A 22,627-nucleotide genomic window follows, 5' to 3' on the forward strand; every position below is an offset into this window, starting at 1 on the left:
AAACAAGGTCAAGGATGTACTAGGTGGCTTGGAAGGAGGAGCATAGTAGTTAGATTGACCTTGGAAGAAATTATTCTTATTTATTAGCTGTAGGAATGGAGCAGAATCCTCTCATCTTCCCAAGGCTTGGTTTTCTCATCTGAATTATACTCACTTGGAGAAGGCTGCTGTGAGGTGCCAAAGAGCTGGCCCAACAGAAATTATGGATTTCTCCAATAGCATCCACCAGGCTCCAGAATCAATGCCCCCACTCTCCCCTGATCCCACACCTTTGATTGTGCTGGCTCCTCCCTTGGTCCACTCTGCCACAGTAACATCTCACCCATGATTTAAAGGCTCAACATGAGCGCTTATCTCCCCTAACCCCTCCTGGCCCTTCTAACCAGTGTGAGCTCCCGTCCCCCACTATCTCTGTCCAGGACCACTCTAAAAGGTAGATGAACTCCCTTCTCTCTGAGCCAAGCCACACCTGCCACGTTCAATTCCGTACTTCCTTCTGCGCCAGTGCCTGCTCCCACCACTTGGAATATCATTCTCTTCCCCATTCTTGAAAGTTTTCATCTGAAAAGTCACTTCCTCCAGAACCTTCCTGAGCTTCTAAGACAGGGGCAGGGCCCCTGATACACATTCCCAGGGAACTCACCCTCTAGGGCCCCACCTAGCATGCACCCGGCCAGGCAGTTATATGTCCCTGTGGTTATTGACTTACGCTGCTTGCCTACTGGGCTGTACGTGCTGTTTGGCTGTTTTTGTTAAAATGGCTCACCAGGACTGCACTGTGCCTGCGTGTGGGGATCCTCATTAAGGACTTGCCCAATGGGTGCTTAGGCTGCTCCACTGTCACAGCAGTGCCCTCAAGAGCCACATTGTCTGGGCTTAAACCCTAGCTCTGTGTCTTATGTTTTCTCATCTGAAAATGTACCTACTCTAAGAGTTGTTACAGAAAGCAAATTAGTTAATATGTGCAAAACATTTGGAACAATGTTGGGCACACAGTCATAGTCTATATCATGTGAGACCCATGTATGTAGTCTCAAGCCTCCCCTGGACTGTTATAGCCTTAAGGGGTTTAGGTTTAGTACTGAGTGAGTTGCTTTGTTATCTACAACAAAGTGTAGACACTGGGCCAGGCTAGGTGGCTCACTCCTGTAATCCTAGCTACTTACTCAAGAAGACTGAGCCAGTGAAGAGGGAGTGAGGAGAAGGGTGGGGCGAAGATCATGAGACCCCCCAACTCAACCAATAAAAAGCTGGGCATGGTGGCATAAGTCTCATCCCAGCTACATAGGAAGTATAGTAGGAGGATGGAAGTCCAGGCCGCGAGACCCTATTTGAAAAAATAACTGAAAAAGCAAACAGAGCTGGTAGAGTGGCTCAACTGGGAGAGCACTTGCTTAGCAAGCGTGAGGCCTGAGTTCAAGCCCCAGTACTGCCAAAAGAAAAACAAGTGTAGACACGGGTTCATATTCACTCCAGGCCTGACTAAGTTCACTCATGTTCCAAGCAGGCATCGTCCTTTTCTATTGGGGACATTTCAACTGACTTTTCATGGCACAGTTCAAATGTGACCTCTTTCTGTCCTGGCAGGTTAAGCCACTCCTTCTGCCTCACACTGCACTCTGGACACAGGCACTCATTTATTTGTGCATACATGAGAGCAGTAGAGATTTATTGAACACCTACTGCTTTGCCTGTTCTGCTGGGCACGCACAGCTTGGATGGCACCACAGCAGGGGCCTAGCATCATTGTCAGCCTGTGAGGTGCCCCATGTGGGAGTGCTGAGTGCCCAATGCTGGGCTGGGAGGAGACTGGGGGAGGCAGACATACCTTGTCCAGGTCCAGTTTGCACAGGAAGACTGGAGACCTGGGGGACTCCACTCCCTCTGCTCCCCCAGTGGGCTTGCTGACCTCACGGATGACCTGTGAAGAGGATGCACAGCTGGGAACAGGCACATAGGGAAGCTCCGGGGGCAAAAGGGTGATGGGGTGGGAGAATCAGGGCTCTGGTGCAGAAGGGTTGGGGGTCACAGGGAGGAAGGAAGGCCTGCGCAAGTGTGGGGCATGTCAGTGTCTGACAAAGCTGTTTCCTGTGTCTGTCCTTTGGACAGAAAAGATACAGAGCTGGAAACCAAGAGGGTTGGTGTCTAGACCTGGCTTCAATGCTAATTAGTCATGCAGTCTTGGAAAAGCCACTTGCTTGCTCTGGGCCTCAGTGTCCACACCTGTAATATGAGAATACTGGCCATCAGCTGGGGTGGTCTGAGGATAGTGAGATTGAGGACATGAAGGATGCGAACCATAAAACCTCACAAGTGTGAGATCTGACAAGAGGCTGATGAGGCTCAGAGAGGCCAACCCATGGGCCAGGTAGCAGCAGAGCTAGAAACAGCAGTGTGGCTGCCTCTGAGCTCCTGTCCCAAGGAAGTTCAAGCAGGTGTCTTTGAACTGTGGCCAAGGGCTCCTGCTTCAGAGGCTCCCCCAGTGAGCAGGTTCTCTCCTTCCTTCTCCTCCAGAGACAAAAGCAGTATTGAGAAACACTGAGCTTTCCATGGGGGAACTGGTTATTGGCTATCACAGGAAGGAAGGGAGGAAGAGAAGGAGAGAGGGAGGGGCTTGCTTCCATTGTTCCAGCAGGAAGATCAGAGGAGGAGAGAGAAAAGTGTCAGTGTGGAGTAGAGGCAGTGGAAAGGACTGGAGGGAGGGGATCTGGGGAGCGGGACATCATCATCTTAACAGAAACCACTGACTGTTATTGGCCACTAGTTTTATAATAAGCACATTAACTTTCATCATGAAAAGCAACAAACTTTGTTCTAAAGTGATTAAAAAAAAAAAAACCTTTCTGGCAACCACAAACAAACAAAAAACACTGTCTGTCTACCAGGTCTTTTGGGTTTTGTGTGTGCTTAACTTTTGCTGAAGTGGGTGAGCTGGGACCCTGAAACACTGGCTCTGAGCTTCTGTGCACAGGCCAGAGGTGGCAGGCACCATGTCAAGTGCTCCCTAGAATCCTTATAAAAACCATTTTACAGACGAGGAAACTGAGGCACAGAGAGGCGAAGTCATCTGGAGAAGATCGCATAGCCAGAGTGCTGCTTAGGCCTGGGACTAGAACCCAAGTCCGTGTGACACTAGCGTCTTCCATTGTCATCGCTATGTCATTATACCTAAGCCTTTGAAGTAGATGTATGTACTTAGCTTCCATCCTGGCCCCAATCATTTGGTTGTGTGACCTTTGCCAAGTCACCTAAATTCTCTGTACCTCAGTTTCCTCATCTTTACATGCAAACACTAATAGCTCCATTGAGAAGGGTCAATGAGGTCATGTATGCAAAGCTCTCAGCACAACAGCATGGCCCAAAGCTCATGCTAATACATGGTAGCTCCGAGTGTTTTGTGTACCCACAAGGACACAGATGCTGGCCCACAGGTTGTTACAAAGATGCATATTTCCACTAAAACAAGACAGGATTTTCCTTTTTTTTTTTAAAAATCTAATGATAAAACCACTTTCTTTCATAGCTATCACCTCCCCATTCCAGGAGGTACACAAGTGAAGACTGGACATGCCCACAGCATGGATGTTAGAAAGAAGATTCAAATAACTAGAAGGGGCAAGGGCCTCCAGCATGGATCTTTCTTTTGTGGATATCCAGGCCCATTTGACACTTGAGCCCCAGCCATGGGCAGGACACCTGAGCAAGGTTTGGTTCTGCCAGGGACAGGACATAGGCCACTGAAAGCAGGCTGGGGGAAGACAGGAGTGGTGCAGGCCCCATGTACCTTCAGCCACTCCTCAGCTTGTTCCCGGCTTTGCAGTGCCAGCACCAAGACCTCAGTGGCTCCCTGGGAGAAGCGCAGCTCATGCCTCTTGTGCCGGCTGTCCTTGGGCACATAGGTGATGCTGCAGGCATCCAGTCCCAACCTCAGATGTGGCTGCCGGTCTTTGGAGCTTTTGTAACACTGGACAAGGAGAGAAGGGGTCAGGAGGAGAGTAGAAGGTAGAGGAGGGTAGCACCTTCACATGCAGGCTCTGGGGAAGCTGGACCTACCCCAGAGGAACCCTCCACTCAGCCCAGTCATGGACCCCGTCTGGAACGGCTGGGAAGTCTGAAAAGGGGTATCTTTGGGAATCTTCTGGCAAACTACCCATGAGGAAGAGGCAGATTATAGCACAATAGCAGGAAGATCATTCGGGACTAAAGAACCAGAGAACAAACGGGCTGGCGTGGGAGGAAGCCAGGGGAAGGGGCTGCGTGGTGGGACTCTGGAGCGACCTCTAGCAGGGGTGGTGAGCTGGCCTTGGGAAATCAGCACTTTACAATAATGGTCCTCACTTCTGCATTCTTGTCAAGAGGCCAGTGTTACTTCGATACCAGAATGTGATAATGACATTACATAAAAGAAAAAGTGTAGGCGAATTTCTCTCATATCATAGCTGCAAAAGCCCTAGGTTTGCTAGTCACAATCCAGATAGAAACAATAAGTATACACATCAAGACCAAGTGGAGTGGTTCAACAACCAAAATCAACCACATTACATTAACAGGAAGAATGGAGAAAAATCACATGCCTCAACAGAGGTAGAAAAAGGTATTCTATAAAATTCAGAGCCCATTTGTGATATAACTCCTAGGAAATTAAGAATGCAGGAGAGGGGCTGGGCACTAGTGGCTTACTTCTGTAATCCTAGCTACTTGGGAGGCAAAGATCAGGAGGATTGCACTCCAAGGCCAGTTTGGGAAAATAGTTTGGTGAGACCCTATCTTGAGAATCCCAACACAAAAAAGGGCTGGTGGAGTGGCTCAAGTGATAGAATGCCAGCCTAGCAAGTGTGAGTCTCTGAGTTCAAACCCCAGTCCCACCAAAAGAATGTAGGAGAGGGATCATCCTTCACGTGATAACAAGGAACATCTATCTGTCAACACCCCCCAGAAAACATCAGATTTATCAGTGAATTATTGAAGCTTCCCCTTTGAGACCTGGACAGAAACCAGCTGCCTGCTCTCATCCCTCTATTTACACTGGGTTGGAGGTCTTGGCCACTACTATCAATCAAGCAACAGATGAGGGAGGCATAAGGAGTGGGAACAGGTCCAAAGTGACACTGAGATTGGTGCTGAGTGTTCTCTGTCCCAGGGTGAAAGAAGGTCTGGTTTCAAACACATGTAGGTTGAATAAGATTTTTTTTTTAAGGAAGAGCTATAATTTTTTTCTAAAATTTATTCATTTTCCTACTTTGGAATTCAAAGTGAATTTTCTTTTATGAAATGATAAGGATGAGAGATGGTGAATTAAAAGAAAACCTATAAAAAAGCAAATTATATAATAGCAAGTGTTGCAGGGGATCAGCTTTGCAAAATGTATGGAAAAGAGGGTGGAAAGATTTGCATGAAAACTTTTCAGTGGTTCTCTCTCTCTCCCTGGTACTGGAGTTTGAGTTCAGGGCCTTGCCCTTGACCTCATACTTGCTAGGCAAGTACTCTACCATTTGAGCCATGTTTCCAGTCCTATAATGGTCATCTCTTGATCATGAGGATTTTTAAAAAATATTATTATTATTATTATTCTTGTAGTACTGGGGATGAACTCAGGGTATAGAGCTGGCTAGGCAAGAGCTCTACCATTTAAGCCACTCCCGAGCCCTTTTGTTTTTAGTTTGTTTTCAGATAGGGTCTCTTGCTTTTGCCAGGGCTGTCCTCAGATCTCTTCCTATCTCTGCCTCCTATACTGGGGTTTGAACTCAGGTTCTTGTGCTTGTTAGGCAGGTGCACTACCATTTGAACCACTTTTCATTTTGTTTTTCTTTAGTTTTATAGATAAGCACATTAACTTGCATAATGAAAACCAACAAATGTTTTAAAGCGATATATTCTTTTCTGACAAAAATACCCCCATAAACTAGGTAATCCTCCACCAAGTCTTCAAGCTTTTCTTTTTGTGTATGTGTATTTAATTCTGCTGTAGGGGACAACCGGGACTTCAAAATGCTGAGCTCTGAGCTTCTGTGCACAGGCCGGGCCAGGTGCCAAGGTGATACATGGGCAGGGACACAGGGACACGAGCACAGGCAGTACACAGGAGGTACTCACCAGGAGCTGGTCCTCCTTGATGACGGTCAGCTGCTTGGCCCACTGCCCAAAGCGCTTTTTCCGCAGCAGGAAGGCGCATATCCTGCAGTCCCGCACCAGGTGCATAGAGGCCTCCTCTGAGGGCCACTGGTGCCGGGGCTGTGGCCCCTTCCCTTCCTCTTCTTCCTCATCGTAGGACTCATAGGAGCTGCTCATGGCGTCAGAGTCATTGTCTGCAGGTGCCACAGAAAGTAATGTCACTGTGCAGTCCCTGGGGAAGCCCCTTCTTACCATCCGCAAGCTCTGAGACTGAGACTGTGGAAAGTGGGAGGCAGGACATGGTTTGGCTGGAGGCCCTTATTCGGGTCACTGTGTTTCAGATTTACCACTTGTTTTGTGATTTGGTAACTTGGTGACTTCGCTTTAGGCAGGGTCCTCATTAGTAAGAGGTCACAACAAATAACAGCTCCTACTTCATCTTGCTACTTGAATGTTTAGCCCAGTGACTCACACACAGCAGGTGCTCAGTAAACTTCCACTACTGTCAGAACCCTATCACCTTTGTAGCCATTATCACAGGTGATCATCACAACTACCCGGAAAAGCCCCAGGCCAGATAAGGAAGTTGGGCTTCTCTAAGATCAGTCACCAAGAATAGGGCAAGCTCCTGACTCCTCCAGTCCTGTGGTCTTTCTGCTGAACCCTGGGGTCACTCAAATCAAGAGCTTTGGGGCCTCTGTGGTGGTGACCATGGTCAGGGTGAGGGTGGTGGGCATGTGCTTGCCGAGGATGGGCTTTTGATGAACAGCCACCGGGTACTTACAGGAGTTCTTCAGCTCGCCGTTCATCCTGGTGGTGGGGTAGCTGCCATCTGCATCCTCGTAGTAACCATCCACAATTGAGGGGGCTGGGCTGCAGCCATCTGTGGAATGATCAGAAATTGCTAAACTTGGAGAAATTTGGGTAGAGTGCCTACTTAGGAAGCATGAGGTCCTGAATTCAATCCTAGCACTACCAAAAAAAAAAAAAAAGCCATAAGGTTAAGGTCAGGTATGATGGTGTGTGCGTGTAATCCCAGCTGCGCTGGGGGTGGAGGTAGGAGGATTGAGAGTTCATAGCAAAGATAGTGCAAGTCTGTTTCTGAAAACAAACTAAAAACAAAAGGGTTGGAGGTGTGGCTCAAATTGGGAGAACACTTGTCTAGCAAGCTTGAGGTCCTTACTTTAATCCCCAATACCCTCAATATCCCCACAAAAAAGTCAGAAGTTATTTTGATACAGACAGTTCCTGCAGCAGATGTGGAATTCAGTTGGTAAAAGGGCATGTCATATGGGCTTGATCTGAGTCGGGTTCAAATCCTGTCTCGACCGTCTACCGAGCACACTTGGAGAGAACCGTTTCCCTGCATTTCAGATTCTTCATCTGTTCAGCGAACAGTTCCCATCTTGGATTAGAGATACAATGCGTGTAAACATGGCACAGTGCCTGGCACACAGAACGTGCTAGACAAATGCCAGCTACCGCTATGATTATTGTCTGCTTTGATCCTCACAATGCAGGGAGGGAGGTTCAGCTCCATCTTGTAGACAAGGAAATAAGCTACACACAGTTTGCTGAGTTTCCAGACAGAGCCTGGATGAGAACTGAGGTTGCCAGGGCAGAGGATGGGTGCTCATTCCCTATTGTGGGAGGTCTTTCTTCATCCAGGGCAGCTTACAGTCACGCCATACTGTTTTTAGAGCCCTGCTCTGGGCTCTAGGCCTCTCCTGTCCATCTGTTTCCTGAGGACAGCAGTGCTGAAGTTTCCAGCCACTGGGATACCTGGTTCTACTCCCGAGTGAGGCTCAGAGTCTGCCTTTCCCAGCAGGCACTTTGGGGACTCCGAGGCTGGCCACACCCGCTGTGAGGGGGACTAGGGGTGTCAGAGCCACAGGAGTGGTGGAGGGGGGGTATAGTGGGGATCAGAGAGGGAACACTGGGACAAAGTGCTCTAACTCCTGGTGGGGCTGGATGCTGTGTGTGAACAAAAAGATACTCCCTGACTGGCTTGGCGCTTTCTCCTGGACAAGGTCCCAGGCCCTTCCTGAGGCCCTCCCTTCCCTCCTGCCCCAGGATCCCAGCTGCTCCCAGGAGGGGCTTCCCTGCCCTGTCTGAGGGGGAAGTGTGTGCTCTGGAAGGTGGAAGAGCCTCGTGTAGCCAAGGGGCTTGACCTGGGATTTGGGATTCGGCAGTACCTTGCCCAGTCCTTCCTCCCCTATCCTTGAATGGATGATATTGGAAAAATTGGCTGCTTGCAGTGACTCAGGGATTGAGACTATCAAGGCTGAAGAGGGCCACAGATCAACTAGTCCAACCTCACCACAGCCAAAAGATGGAAACAGCCCAACTATTCATTCATCAATGCAATGTGGCATAGCCATAGAACGGACCATTACTGAGCCCTAAAAAGGAATGCAGTTTTGATACATGCTCCAACAAGGATGAACACTGAACACAATAAGCTAAGTGGAAGAGGCCAGATATAAAAAGTCAGATATTATATGACTCCATTTATATGAAATGTCCAGAACAGCAAAGCCGTATTGACAAAGTAAATTGATGGTTGACAGTTGCTGCATGAGAGCTGGGGAGGGACTGCTTCATGGTACAGTTTCTTTGGGGGATGATGAAAATGTTGGAAACTAGATAGTAGTGATGGCTGGGTAACACTAAATGTAGGAAATGCCACCCACTGGGCATTTTAAAATAGTGAAAGTGGTCAATCTTACTTGTATTTTACCACAATAAAAAAGTTTGCCCATGGTGAAAAGGTATAGGCAGCGGAAGAGTGCAGATGACGGCTATGCTCCTACTCGCCTGGCATTCTTTCTTCCTTCCTTTCTTTGAGATGGCGTCTTACAGTGTTGCCCAAACTCCTGGGTTCAGTAATCCTCCCACCTTAGCTTCCCGAGGTAGCCGAGGCTACAGGGTATGCCATCTCACCTAGCTTAAATAAGAAGAGTATTTCTAGCTGGTGCAGTGGCTCATGCCTGTAATCCTAGCTATTCAGGAGGCAGAGATCAGGAGGATTAGGGTTCAAAGCCAGCCTGGCCAATTATTTCATAAGACCCTATCCAACACAAAAAAGACTGGCTCCTAGCAAGTGTGAGGCCCTGAGTTCAAACCCCAGTACTGCCAAAAAAAAAAGAGAGAGAGAGAGACAGAGAGAAGCGTATTTCTCAAATCACACATTGCGTTCACATCGATCATATATACATATATATGTGTCTATCTATCATATATATGTATATACACACACACATGTGTGTATAGGCTGGTAGGACATATTCAGCCCTTTTTGCTCTGATTATTTTGAAGATAGCGTCTTGCTTTTTGCCTAGGCTGGCCTGGACTGCAAGCCTCCTATTTTATGCTTCCTGCATAGCTGGAATGACAGGAGCATGCCACTGTGCCCAGCTATTGGTTGAGATGGGCCTTGCAAGCTTTTTCTCCTGGCTGGCCTCCAACCACAATCCTCCTGATCTCAGCCTCCCAAGTAGCTAGGATTGCAGGCATGAACCAATGGCCACAACTTCATGTAGAATTTTTAAAAAGGTGTGTTGAAATAAACATAAATGAAGCCCCTAATATTTCTGCCTACCCTAGCTTATGACTTTGCTGAGTGGGCCCAAGAAACTCTGGAGACCTTGGCTTAGGTCACTTACTATATCCTATGTGCTGACTTGATAACCCATCTACCCACATGGTGTGATTTTGCTGGGACACAAGTCATTTCAGCATCTGCTAGAGAGGCAGCAGTTTTAACCATCTGCTGTTGGGTTTTAGTGCTTGGAACCAGGTAACTGCTGTCTGCATCCTTGTACACATATGTGAGTATATGCAGCTTCTTTCTCGTTCTTCCTTCCTTCCTCCCTCCCTCCCTTCCTCCTTCCCTCCCTCCCTTCCTCCCTTCCTTCCTCCCTCCCTCCCTCCCCCCCCACCTCCTTCCCTCTCTCCTCTCCTTTTCTTTCCTCCTTCTCCTTCTTGTTTGTGTAGCTGGGATGACAGTGCACCACCACACCCAGCCATTGGTTGAGATGGGGTCTTGTGAAATTTTTGCCCAATTGTGATCTCTGCCTCCCAAGTAGCTAGGATTATAGGCTTCAGCCATTGTGCCCAGCTTCTCTTTCTTGTTTTAAAGGTAGAGGAACAGAGGTCCAGAGAGAGGAATGGGTTGCCCAAGATCTTAGACTAGAATCCAAATTCCTGGGCACAGAAGAAGTCAGGGAAGCCCCTTTCTAGGAACAGGGAGACAGTGCTGGTCAGGCTCGGCTGGGTGTTCCCACTCCTGCAGGCCTTAGGGAGGAGATGCCTGTAATCTTCTAGAGGATCAAAACTTACTGTGGGAGCTGATGTACTCAGGGGACTTGCCAGGTCCTAGAGGAAGGGCCTCCTCGTAGTAGTCCTCAGGTGGAGGCTTGTTGGGCAGTGGTGGAGGCAGGTCGGCTGTCTGTAGGGTGACAAAGAAGGCCTGTAAGAAAGAAGGTGGGAAGCAGAGCAGAGGGGAGCAAGTGGCCAAGAGGGAGGAGGGCAGAGGAGGGGTGGGAGCTCTCAGGAGGCAGGTGGCAGTCTGAATGTGAAGTCGTAACTTTTAATGAGTCACAGAGTTGGCAGAACTTGACAGCATCTTTATCCTGTGCTCCTTACACAAATCGTGCACACACCACAGCTCTTCTGTAGCAATGTCTAAACGTTTCGTGGACTGCCAAATGTGGCAGTCGTGCTTGGGCCCACACACAGGTCTCAAACACTATCATGAGTTCTGCAGTGTCTGCCACCACATCGACATGTACAAGAGCAGTTGAACAACTAAGCATGAAGTGAGTTATTTAGTGAAGTGGAATCACCCAGTGGTGCAGAGCTGAGGATTGGGGTCAGGGGAACCCCAGCTTTATAACTAAGTGCTGTCACTTACTACTTGTGGGACATTGGGTATATCACTTACCTTCTCTGAGCCTCAGTGTTCTTATCTGTAAAATGGGGATAGCAATTGTGCCAAGCTTATTCAGGTGCTGTCAGCACGTAAAAAGGACATAGCAAGTTGTCAACAATTGATTTCACCGATGGTGGTGATGATAATTCCATGTTGACAGACAAACACTTCTCTCTAATTCTTTGGCCCCACGTTTGGGAAACCTAGATCTGATCCAATCCTTCATTTTGTAGGTGAAAAACTCAGGCTTTTGAGAAAGGATTTGTTCAAGGCCACACAGCAAAGCAGTGGGGATGGCAGAAGTGACCCATCCCTGGCCCAGAGCTTTTCCTGTCACTTGTACATGGAACCTGAGGTTGTGGTGGTGATGTCCTTTGGGCCCAAGGGCACAGATCAGTTCACCACATTCTCCCTGCTTAGCAGAACATAATAAACAGGTCATAGGTCACTGAGATGCTCACCTGATGGCACTTTTACCACCACCTGGGAGAGAGGGTTATGGAGAGAGCCTCCCTCACCTTCACTGGAGATGGGCACTTGACTGGCTCAGGGCTGGTTCCTTTACTGGGCTCCCCATCATCTTCTGGCAAGTCCTGAAGGTCACTCAGGTCACAGTCTAGAGGGTCAGGACATTGGGCAGAGAAAGCCAAGGATGAGCAGGGCAGAGGTGGAAGACAGCTGGGAGCCTTGCATTTTAAATTGGTCTCTACCACTTCCTCCATTAGTAACCTGAGCAAGTGGCTTCATCAACCACCCTGGGACTCTGTCTCTGGAAGCTGGTCACAATCCCTGCCTCACCTGGCTTCCAGGGTTATGGAGAGGATGAAATCAGACAGTCTTTGCTGTGGTGCTCTGGAAATCTTCCAGGATTTTGTGACAGTCTATCAGTCCTGAAAACTCTCCCAGACTACAGCTTTCTCTCCAGGATGGAGCCAGATGGCAAACACCTTCCTACACTCCCGTCTGGTTACTCCCAGGCCAGGCAGCCCCTGCTCCTCTGTCACAGTTCTCATTTTCTGCTGAGCTGCTGGACAGCTCAGACCAGGGTCCCTGGTGGCATGACCAGTGGACAGCAGTGGCAGGTAAGAGAATCCCTCCATGTGCCCTTTTTTGGCTTGTACATTTGCCCCTGCTGTTCCTCAAATCTTGGGGATGATTTCCCACAGTGACAGATTTTGATTACTCTTTCAGAGGTGGCAGAGCTCAGAGAAGCCAAGGTGACCCAATGATGCAATGTTACAGCCAGGCCCACTCAATTCGGGACCCTTCTGTGCACTCGAGGGAGAGAGACTGCTTCACTGCTGGGGTTGGGAGAGGGTGCTTACCAAATTCTTCAAAGAGGGACTCCACGAAGCTGGGCCCTGAGTGCAGGTCTGCAGTGTTCACATACAGGCAGGAGACTTCCTTCGCTGAGGGAGGAGGAGGACACACTGGCAGTGAGGAAGGAAGGAACCAGGTCTTCTCACCCCTCAGACTTCTGTCCCACGTGGGCACAGTGCTCAGTTGGGAGAACATGTTCACATCCTCTTATTTCACTTCTTTTCACCCTGTTCTTCCTTCCTTCCTTCCTTGCTTCCTTCCTTCCTTTCTTTCTTGGGGTACTGGGGATTGAACCCAGGGTTTTGTGCATGTACACTCTATCACTGAGCTTTGTCCCTAGCCTATTTTTATTTTTTATTTTGAGGCAGAGTCTCACTATGTAGCCCAGGCTGGCCTTGAACTCTGAAATCCTCCTGCCTTGGTCTTTTAAGTAGCTGGGATTACAGGTGTATACCGTCACACTTAGTCTCTTTTGTTTTAATCTTTACACTGTGACTGAGATCTTTGTCTAGAAGTGAAAGGATGCTCAGAAGCTTAGTGCTATAGTACTGCTTTGGGGACAGTCATGGGCCTCGTTCTCTAACAAGGGGGAGAACCATTGCCCACTTCATCCTCCTAATGGTCCCATGAGGGCAGCAGGTGACATCAACTCTATTTTGGGGAAGTGAGGCTCAGTCACCCAATGGCGACTTCTACCACATCTCTCAGACTCCCTGAGGCCAGCAGGATCTGGAAACTTGTGCTAGATGGGGCATAAGCAAAGATGTGGGAGGCACACAGCGCCTGAGGATGGGCGTGTGTCAGAGGGTGTGCAGGAGTGTATGTGTGGGAGCGTGTAATGTAGGTCAGAGCATGTGTGTTTGATGTGGTGTACATATGTATGGTATATGTTAGTGCACTGTATGTTGTGAGAGCATGTTGTGGCTTGTGTGTCATGTGCAATGGGTATGTGAGTGTGTGTAGTGTGTGTGAGTTTGTAGAGGCTGGGGATAGAGGAGGACAAAGAGCATGGCCAGGACTGTAGAGGAGGGGCAGGGCCTAAGTAGAAGAGGACATTGGGCCAAAGCATGCATGCCGAGTACCTGCCATGCTACAAGGCTTAGATGTCCCTCTGCACAGGCCTGGGGAGTTAGTGAAGGTTCTTGAGGAGGGTCAAGAGAGGCATTGCTGTTTGTGTAAGCGGGGCTTCACCAGGCTGACCTGGGAGGGGCTGCAGGCTCTGGAGGATGGAGGCCACAGCCATCTTCTTCTCCAGGGTGCTATCACTGAGGTACTCATGGTCCAGGAGGCTGAGCAGCCCGGTGAGTTCTGGAAGCAGCTGCTCCAGCACTGTGGAGGAAGACCAAGGCATGGTCAAGCTCTGAGGCCAGGGCTTGCCCTCCCCAACTACTGAAGACCAGGGCATCCTGGTGCACCAGGGAGATTCAGAGGCCCTCACACAGCTGTCCCAGGACTGGCCTCCAGCCTCCCTTGGGAGGGCTCTGCCCATAGCCCATAGCCCTGTGGTATCCCTCCAGCCTCTACTCTTTGCCTCAGACCTCAGAAGGCCTTGGCCTGAGGGCTGGACCTCCCTGGGTTCACCTGGCAACTCTGAGTCCAGGCTGCCCTGAGCAGGGGCCCCTAGGCCTCTCTTTGTCCCAGCCTGCTCTTGGTTTTACAGGCCCAGGGGGCTCAGAGCAGGTCTCTGGCCAGAGCCCCTGGCTGGCCAGGACTCAGGCAGGAAAGGAGCCTTCCTGTCCCATCACTTCACGTGCTTTAATCTCTGCAACCTTCTGTTTCCGGTGCCTTGACCAGAGCCAAATTAAACATTAACCCTTCCCACCCCGTGCCCAATGCTCTCATTGCCATCTTTCTAGGTGTACATCAATGCTTCTAGAACTTGAGTGTGGACAGTGATCACTTGCAGATCTTGCCAAGATGCAAATCCTGATTCAGGAGGTCTGGGGTAGGAGTGGCAGTTTTCATTTCTGACAAACTCCCAGGTCCAGGATCACATTGAACTGAAAGATTCTAGAGTACAAAGTCCTTTCAAAACTGGAGCGTGCCAAGACTATGATGTCATTGATGTGTCCCTGACCCAAACAGTAACTTGGGACTTGGTTTGCCTTAGAGCCAAAGGCCAGCTTCATCACAATAGGAGCACTGTTGTGCTTTGCAACTTATGAAGTGCTTGTGCGTGATGATAAATGTCAATTTGTGTCGAGCCTTTTATAATTACTGTATCATTTAATCTCATCTCAGGCATTTTGATACTTCTGTTATGTGGAGGATGAGATGAAAATACCAGCCTCATCAGGTGGCCGTGAGGATTTCTTACACCTCAGCCTTGGCCAGCTCAGACGGAAGGCTTTCCCCAAGTCAGCTGCTTTTTTATTGGCACTAGAGCCACTGAGCTGTGCTGTGCATATCAGCCATTGGCGCCTAGCCTCTGAGAAGGTGTGGGCTGGACTGAGAAGTGCCTAGAATGGGGCTTGCTCGGCACAGTGCTCTACGCATATGTGAGGAGAGACAGGGTACGTGACTGACCACGCTCACACTTCTTTCAAACGGCAATCTTCTGTATAGGCAGTAGATTGCTGAGGAAATGTGGCATTGCCCCAAACTTGGGAAAATCCCAACAAGACTGAGCTAGTGGCTTTAGGTTTCACCCACCATGAAGCTACAACTAGTCTAACTGAGGTACCCATTTTCCAGAATGTGGTGCAGAGGCTGAGGGAAACAGACCAGCACAGCTTTGTAAGGGTGCAACCCAGATAATTTCCAGGCTGTGTGATTCCTAGGGCCATTGGGACACAACTCCAGGGCATGCTGACCCCAGAGTCAGCCAGAGGAACCTGAGACCTGGTGTCCCCAGGGCTTGAGGCCTACACACCCTCAGGAGCCCCCCTCGGGTTCTCTATGGGCAGGCTCACCTTTTTAGAGCAGGAAATCAATTAAAATCAGCTTAAACTTCAACTGTTTGAAAGGACATCTTTTCAAATGGAATCACAAATCTTGCTGGCACCCTCAGGGACACACTAAATGTCAGTTAACACAATTTGAAAACATTTATGGAACACTAATTATGTGCCAAGTTGTCCAGTCAAGAAATTAGAAAAAAAAAAGATATTGTCCCAGTGGATAGTCTGTCACACACACACACACACACACACACACACACACACACACACACACACACACACACGTGCACCCCATAGCATGCTCACCCAATCTCTCACAGTGGAGTCAGGGTAAATATAACAAGGTAGGCTTCACAGGAGCCATGGTTCATGTTTGAAAATTCATGGGGCTGTTGTGTTCTCATACCAACGACAGAGTTCTGTAGGCACTGGGAGGATTGCCCCTTTTTAATCTCAGGACCCCTTTATATTTTTAAAATTATGGAGGACCCCAAAGAACTTTTGTTTTTTTGGTGGGTTGTATCTATCAATGTTTACTGCATTAACAACTAAACCCAAGCCGTGTCTCAATCAGCACGTAGCAGATGCTCAATGAACACTTATTTGTAAACACTATGTTTTGATGACCTGGTCTACCCCTCTCATTTTAATGATATGGAAAGTGAGGGTCAAAAAGATTATTTGATTTGGGGAACCAGTTGGGGCCAAAAGTATCAGTGTTGGGCTGGCAGAGTGGCTCAAGCAGTAGAGCACCTGGCCAGTAAGTGTGAGGCCTTGAGTTCAAAACACAAAAGTATCTGCACTAAATTCACAGAAAATTTACCTAAAGCATTGAAGAGAAGCTAAAGGTACAGGCTGTGGAAAATCGAACTCCCCTCCCAGCTCTGCCATTTTCCAGCTGTGGCCCCTGGGGAAATTTCTTAACTTTCCTAAGCTTCCAATTCTTCTGCAAACACTGAGGGTAATAACAGTGGCTGCTTCACAAGGTCATGGTGAAGATGAAATAGTGATGTGTGAGGTGCCCAGCACACGGGCCAGCTGCTCTCCTCATGCCTATGTGGGCTCCCAGGACAGAGTTCCAGGAGCACTGGGATGCACAAGGTTGGGGTACAAGGCAAGAGGACTTCGTGGGACTCTGCACACTTCACCCCATATACTGCTCATGGCTCTGCCAGTGAACACCTTCCCTCAGGGTGCTTATAGCCAAGTTGAGGGGACAACAGTCAGAGGGGCAGTAATGCCATCCAAGAACCAAGTCCTTGCTGAGACAGAAGTGCCTCTAGAAACCACCATTATTTTCTCCCTTAAAGAGTAGAAAGAAGGAAAAGCAGTACAGACCAGAATAAGGATAGTGTGAGGACTAGGACACAACCAATCAGAAAGCTGCAGGCACAGCCAACCAGAATGCTGCTTTCTGCACACCTAATTAGCACAGAGATTGACCAATGCCCTGGAGAAAATGGATAAAAACCTCAGACCACGTCATTTCTCTGGCAACCCACTCAGGACCCCTCCCTTCCCATGGAAGCTTTCATTTTTTTCCCTTAATAAACTTTCCTGCCTCTATGTTCACCTTTCATTGTCCAGGAAGCTCCAGAGCACCAGCCCTCCCTCTGGCTACACATCTAAGCCAGCAGGTTGAGTGGAGGCTTTCCGTCCTACACAAATGTGTAACACTGCCATCACAGGCAGGAATTCTCTCATCCACAAATTCCTAACCCACTGACTCCCATCTTTACTCCTAATCAGGTCACCTGTACTTTCTGGGGGCAGACTGGGGCACTAGGACAGGATAGTCCTTATGTAAAAGTTTACTTAGAAGCATGAATAAGTTTCATCTGTTGTACTTGGTTTAGTTTAGTCTTAGGGAGGGATGGTGAATTCCAAGGATTGAAAAAACAGGAAGAAATGGACTAATTGCTCATAAGTCTTCAATTTTTTAAGTGGGACAGACAGGCAAAGAAACTCAGGATGGGGGATAATTATTTCTGGGTTGCAAAAAAGTTTTTCAAATAAAATTAGAAACATTTAAAAATATACCTAAGATTATACTGCTGAGGGCCTACTGTTCTTGGGGTACACCCATTTAAGACTAAGATCAGTGTTTTCTGCTCCTTAACCCTTGCAAAATGAAAATAAGATGTTTATGTAGCAAAAATTCAGCCACAGACCAAAAAGCACTGTCACTTTGTCCTTGGTCCATATCCCTGATGCAGCCAGAGTGAAACCTCTAATCCAAAGCATTCAGCACAGACAGTAATGACAATGGCATACAGAAGCTCAGGTTTATTTAAAGATTTGCAAGGTAATGAGTCTAATTTCCATGACAAAAGAGAAGTAAGTGACCAATTTAACCTCTGTAAACCACAGGAATAAGAAACCCTACATCGGCTCCTATGAGTTCAGGCTCAGGGGTGGGCCTTTTGACTCATGATGGCAATCCAGTGCACCTTTCACTCTGGAATTAACGAAAATGCTCAGCTACAGTTTACAAATTACAATTCCACTAAATGCAAATCAGTACGAGGAAATGCAATCCCCCATGCTCGCACGCACTATTTGACAAGTCTCTTTATAGAGATCACAAAGACAACTCATCCTTCTCTGTTTTCACAGTCAGAAAATGCAAACAGCACAATTTTAAAATGGAAAAGGAGAGTTGTCAGAATGTGGTTTTATGAAGGGCCTACAATTTTTCTTTTGGTTTACTCAGATTTCCTTTCTTATTTCCAAGCAGTAAACTAACCCAATTTCCATCTCCTAAAGGTTCCTGTTCTGGAGAGAGAACCAGAGCATTACTTTAAAAATGTCTGATCCTGTTTTAGAGGTGGCTCTCTGTATACAGTATTTTAACAAGCTAGGACATTAATGGAGTCTCATCCATTTAGAATTGGGGTGGGGGGTGGAGGACAAATCACCAGGAAGGAAAGTAGCATGCTTACTAGGTGTGAGGAACTTGTTTGGATGGGGGACAAAAGGAAGAGGAGTCTTCTTGTGACTTTCAAACCCTGTGAGCTCTTCCAGACAGACCTCCCTCCTGGCCACCCTCATGCTCTGTTCCTCAGCCTTCTAACCCAAGCACTTTACACAAGTGTTCCTCTGCCTCTGAGAACTTCCTTCCCCTGCCACCTGGGTGTGTACCTCTGCTGTCTACTCAGTCATGATGTCCCAGGGAAACCTGTGTCCTCTTGACCATGCTTGACCATATTTTATGCTATCATAGTCCCAAGGATCTCTCCCTGTGGCATTTCACGTAGTAAGATTTTATAGTTATGCAGTTTTGATTACTGTCTGTTTCTCTTACTTGAGCTGAGCTCCACGTGGGCAGGAAGAGCACCAGCTTTTTGCTCATGCACAGAGTAAGTGCTGAAGTACTGGTGAAATGAATGAATTCCTGGAGCAAACTTTCTTCTTGTGATGATAAAGTATAGTAACTAATTAATGTGATTTTAAAACCAGGTCTGCCTTTATAGTGGCTCAGCGTAGTAAAAAGATGCTTGAAAGAAAGTGCACAACTATGCACAATAGCCAAGTTATGGAAACAGCCAAGATGCCCCACCACTGACAAATGGATTAAGAAAATGTGGTATCTATACACAATGGAATTTTATGCAGCCATGAAGAAGAACGAAATGTTATCATTCGCTGGTAAATGGATGGAATTGGAGAACATCATTCTGAGTGAGGTTAGCCTGGCCCAAAAGACCAAAAATTGTATGTTCTCCCTCATATGTGGACATTAGATCAAGGGCAAACACAACAAGGGGATTGGACTATGAGCACATGATAAAAGCGAGAGCACACAAGGGAGGGGTGAGGATAGGTAAGACACCTAAAAAACTAGCTAGCATTTGTTGCCCTTAATGCAGAGAAACTAAAGCAGATACCTTAAAGCAACTGAGGCCAATAGGAAAAGGGGACCAGGAACTAGAGAAAAGTTTAGATCAAAAAGAATTAACCTAGAAGGTAACACACATGCACAGGAAATCAATGTGAGTCAATGCCCTGCATAGCTATCCTTATCTCAACCAGCAAAAACCCTTGTTCCTTCCTATTATGGCTTATACTCTCTCTACAACAAAATTAGAAATAAGGGCAAAATAGTTTCTGCTGGGTATTGAGGGGGTGGGGGGGAGAGGGAGGGGGCGGAGTGGGTGGTAAGGGAGGGGGTGGGGGCAGGGGGGAGAAATGACCCAAGCCTTGTATGCACATATGAATAATAAAAGAAAAAAAAAAAAAGAAAGTGCACAACAAAAGGCCTGGTTAAAAAAAAGAAACAGAGGCCCAATTTCTCACTTGGCTAAGCTCCCAAAGACTGTGTGGTGCAACTTGTATTCCTCACATGAATATGACTGCCAGTGGATTCAGTTATTTATTTATTTTTTGAGACAGGGTCTCACTATGTAGCTCAGGCTGGCCTAGAACTTGCAATCCTCCTGCCTCAGTTTCCTAAATTCTGGGATTTACAGGGGTGGGCCTCCATACCCAGCTTGTTGGTGGATTTTAATTCAAACACATAATGGGAAATAATAACTGGCAGATATTGAGCAACCCAGCCTTTCTGAGTTTAAGCCCCATTCCCCCATTTCCTAGCCATGCACATCTGGGACACTGAAAAATGGCCCCATGCCTCACGTACATCATTGGTAACTTGTATGCATGTCTACTCTATCAGCAGGAGTGGGCCCTGACATAAGTGAATGTGCTTTAGCAGCGACTCAATAAATGTTAGCTATTTCTACTAGTCTTCTGTTACTACTACAAGGCATACTCTGCTTTAAGAGTATGTTATTTACATCAATTAATACCTACAAAATGGCTAGCCCCATTTTACAGGTGTGGGAACTGAGGATTGCAGAATGGGAAGGGATGATTGTGATGCCTCCCAGTTTCCCCCACAATGCTGCTTCCGTCCGTGCCCAACTCAGGTTTAGCTCTGCAGAGGCCATCAGCCTCACGAGAGGCCTGTAGAATCCCCCCTTCACTTTGTGGGTTCCGAAATCTCCCCTTCCCTGTCCATAGTCTCTTCCAAGTTGCTGCAATCTACCTATCTTGAGCTACAGGTGTCTCCCTTCCTTCCTCTGAATTTAAAAGCGCTCTTCTCTGAGACCAAGGGAAGGCCAAACAGTGGGCAAAACATTGGAGGGGACATCCCCGGTTGGACTTGTATTTTTATCACCAAAACAAATACTTCCTGTTGTCTCAGTGTGTAGAAGAAAGATCATGGTGCATGTAGGATGGTAAAGAATGGAAAAGGAGCAGCAAAGAAACCCTGCTTGCAAAGCCAGGGTTAGTGCTCAGTGCCTTCCAGGAGGTAAAAATAGCTCCTCTGGAGGGAGTGGGGCATGCTGGCTGGTCACCTTGGATGGCTCCTGTGTGTGTGTGTGTATGTGTATGTGTGTGTGTGTGTACATGTGCATTAATTAGAGCTATTGCAGGAAACTGGGGGTATCTTTTCATGGTGGAAGGAAGAGTCCAAGCAAGACTTCCCAGCATGGAAACACAGGAATAGTCATCAGGAAGGGAGGTGGTGAAGACCAGGGTGTGTGTGTGTGGGGGAGTTTGAGACTTGGTCTCAGAGGACTTGGCTTGGGTTCTAACTTCTCCAACTTCCTTGGGAGCAATTTTGGGTAAGGTACTTAACTCCTCCATGGATTGGATCATTTTCCTTATCTGTAAGCAGCTGCAGAAAATCCATGTAGGCTTCTGTAAGGAGGAGAGGGGGAGTGGCTGTTTTTTGGCAGTACTGGGATTTGAACTCAGGGCTTCAAGCTTGCTAGGCAGGTGCTCTACCATTTGAGTCACTCTGCCAGCCCCAAGGGAATAGCTGGGTATGGGTTTGCAAACCCAGGGATTATTATTAGGAATGGTAGGCAGGCATAGTTCTCTGACCTGCTGTTACTTCAGGAAGACAGGGAGGCAAGAGGTCAGGGAGGTCATGGGTCAATGGGGAAATAGGTCATGGGTTGTTTCTAGTGACTCTCCCCAGGAGGCAGGCCCTGGTGGCAGGGTCAGGAGGTCCTGTGTCTTCAATGCCCTTCGTAGCAGCAGCTCTGCTCCTGTTCCTCTCACCCTCCAGAGGTGGCACCTTGTTTCTTAGCTCTGGGCCACCAGGGAAGCCATTTCCAGACTACACAGGTGGAGGTGGGGGCAGCGCCACCAACTTCTGAGGAAATAACTTTTGGCTGTGGGACTGGGCTCTCCCAGAATTGTTCCTTTGTCTGTGGGTTCCTCCCCATTTAGCTCATAAAGGAAATGGTTCCAGGAGGAAGTGGAAAACTGACACACAGGAGGCTCACCTCCCCCTTCCCAAGATGGCAGCTGCTTCCGTTTGGGGCAGTCTGCACCATGTCCTTCACCCAAGGCTGGGGAACGGCAGCAGTCCCAAGGAGCAGTCTAGGATGCCTATAATAAAAGCAGACAGTATTTGCAAGCTATTAAGTGATGTTCCAGATGTCCTTATGAGGACCTTGCTTCTGTTTCTGCCTGCTACTTTACACCACAGGGGCCGGGTGAGGCTAAGAGAGGCATAGCCATTTGTCTAAAGCACAGAGCAAGCAGATTGAGATTCAAACCTGGACCCAGCTCTAGAGCTTAAGAGTCCCATTGCCTCATCTTAATGCCTTCTGGCCTGCTTTCTTATTAAACACTTCCTTTTATTTCTTTTCAAAAATAGAAATGGAGCCTTAGGTGGACAGAAGTTGGATGAATCCTCATTCTCGCTTCATGAGATATTCTTATCATTGGCCCATGACTGCCTCACATTTTTATTGATGTACCAGTTACCTTTGATAATGCAGTAAGCACCCACTAATCTACCGTTCCAATCAAAAGCCAGGACCTGACAGCGTCTTACACCTAACTTCCACTTCCCGTGTATTTAACCATCCCTCACCCGCCTTCCCAGCCTAACCTCTCCTGACCACGTTCCTCAAACCCTTGCTTCCCTTCTCCATAGTTTCACTGCAACTAGAAGTACTTCTGAGAATACATATTTAAAATTTTAGTTATTAGCTTCATAAAAGGGTATAATGCTATAGGTAACGTCTTGTAGCTTTTCTCTTTAAGACGATGCTCCAAAGATTTTTCAGACTGCTGCCTGTCCCTGTGCTCGTTCCTTTTCACTGTTGCGTGCTATTCCATTGCGGGAATACTCTCTGTGCCTAACACTCTGCCTGTTGCCTCATTTAATCTTTATAGCAGCCCTGTATGGGATGAACTCTTTTTATCCCAGTTTTGCTGACAGGAAACAGGGCCAGAGAGGTTAAGGAATGTGTGGAGGCCACAGGGCTGTGGTTAGCATCTTTTGGCCTCTCACTGGTACTGTGTTGTGGTGCAGTGGAGAAAACACAGGCACTGGAGC

The 22,627-nt window shown here is 47.8% G+C and overlaps 1 protein-coding gene across 11 annotated transcripts in view; it reads right to left on the reverse strand.

Moving 5' to 3' along the window:
* Window positions 1-22,627, reverse strand: part of Afap1l1 (actin filament associated protein 1 like 1) — a 55,196-nt gene that overhangs the window by 17,790 nt on the left and 14,779 nt on the right. For 8 of the 11 annotated variants that reach the window (XM_020170008.2, XM_020170011.2, XM_074076684.1 and 5 more), the window contains 8 exons: window positions 13,565-13,693; window positions 12,370-12,453; window positions 11,563-11,660; window positions 10,453-10,561; window positions 6,896-6,994; window positions 6,094-6,305; window positions 3,785-3,964; window positions 1,829-1,921 (listed from right to left, as the gene is read on the reverse strand). In XM_020170008.2, the coding sequence (XP_020025597.1) occupies window positions 1,829-1,921; window positions 3,785-3,964; window positions 6,094-6,305; window positions 6,896-6,994; window positions 10,453-10,561; window positions 11,563-11,660; window positions 12,370-12,453; window positions 13,565-13,693 (1,004 nt within the window). Of the gene's footprint in view, window positions 1-1,828; window positions 1,922-3,784; window positions 3,965-6,093; window positions 6,306-6,895; window positions 6,995-10,452; window positions 10,562-11,562; window positions 11,661-12,369; window positions 12,454-13,446; window positions 13,694-21,563; window positions 21,670-22,627 lie in introns of those variants that run through there. The other 3 variants (XM_074076686.1, XM_074076687.1, XM_074076689.1) reach the window with 2 other exon arrangements.

Source organism: Castor canadensis, chromosome 6, assembly GCF_047511655.1.
Source record: "Castor canadensis chromosome 6, mCasCan1.hap1v2, whole genome shotgun sequence".
Taxonomy (NCBI): domain Eukaryota; kingdom Metazoa; phylum Chordata; class Mammalia; order Rodentia; family Castoridae; genus Castor; species Castor canadensis.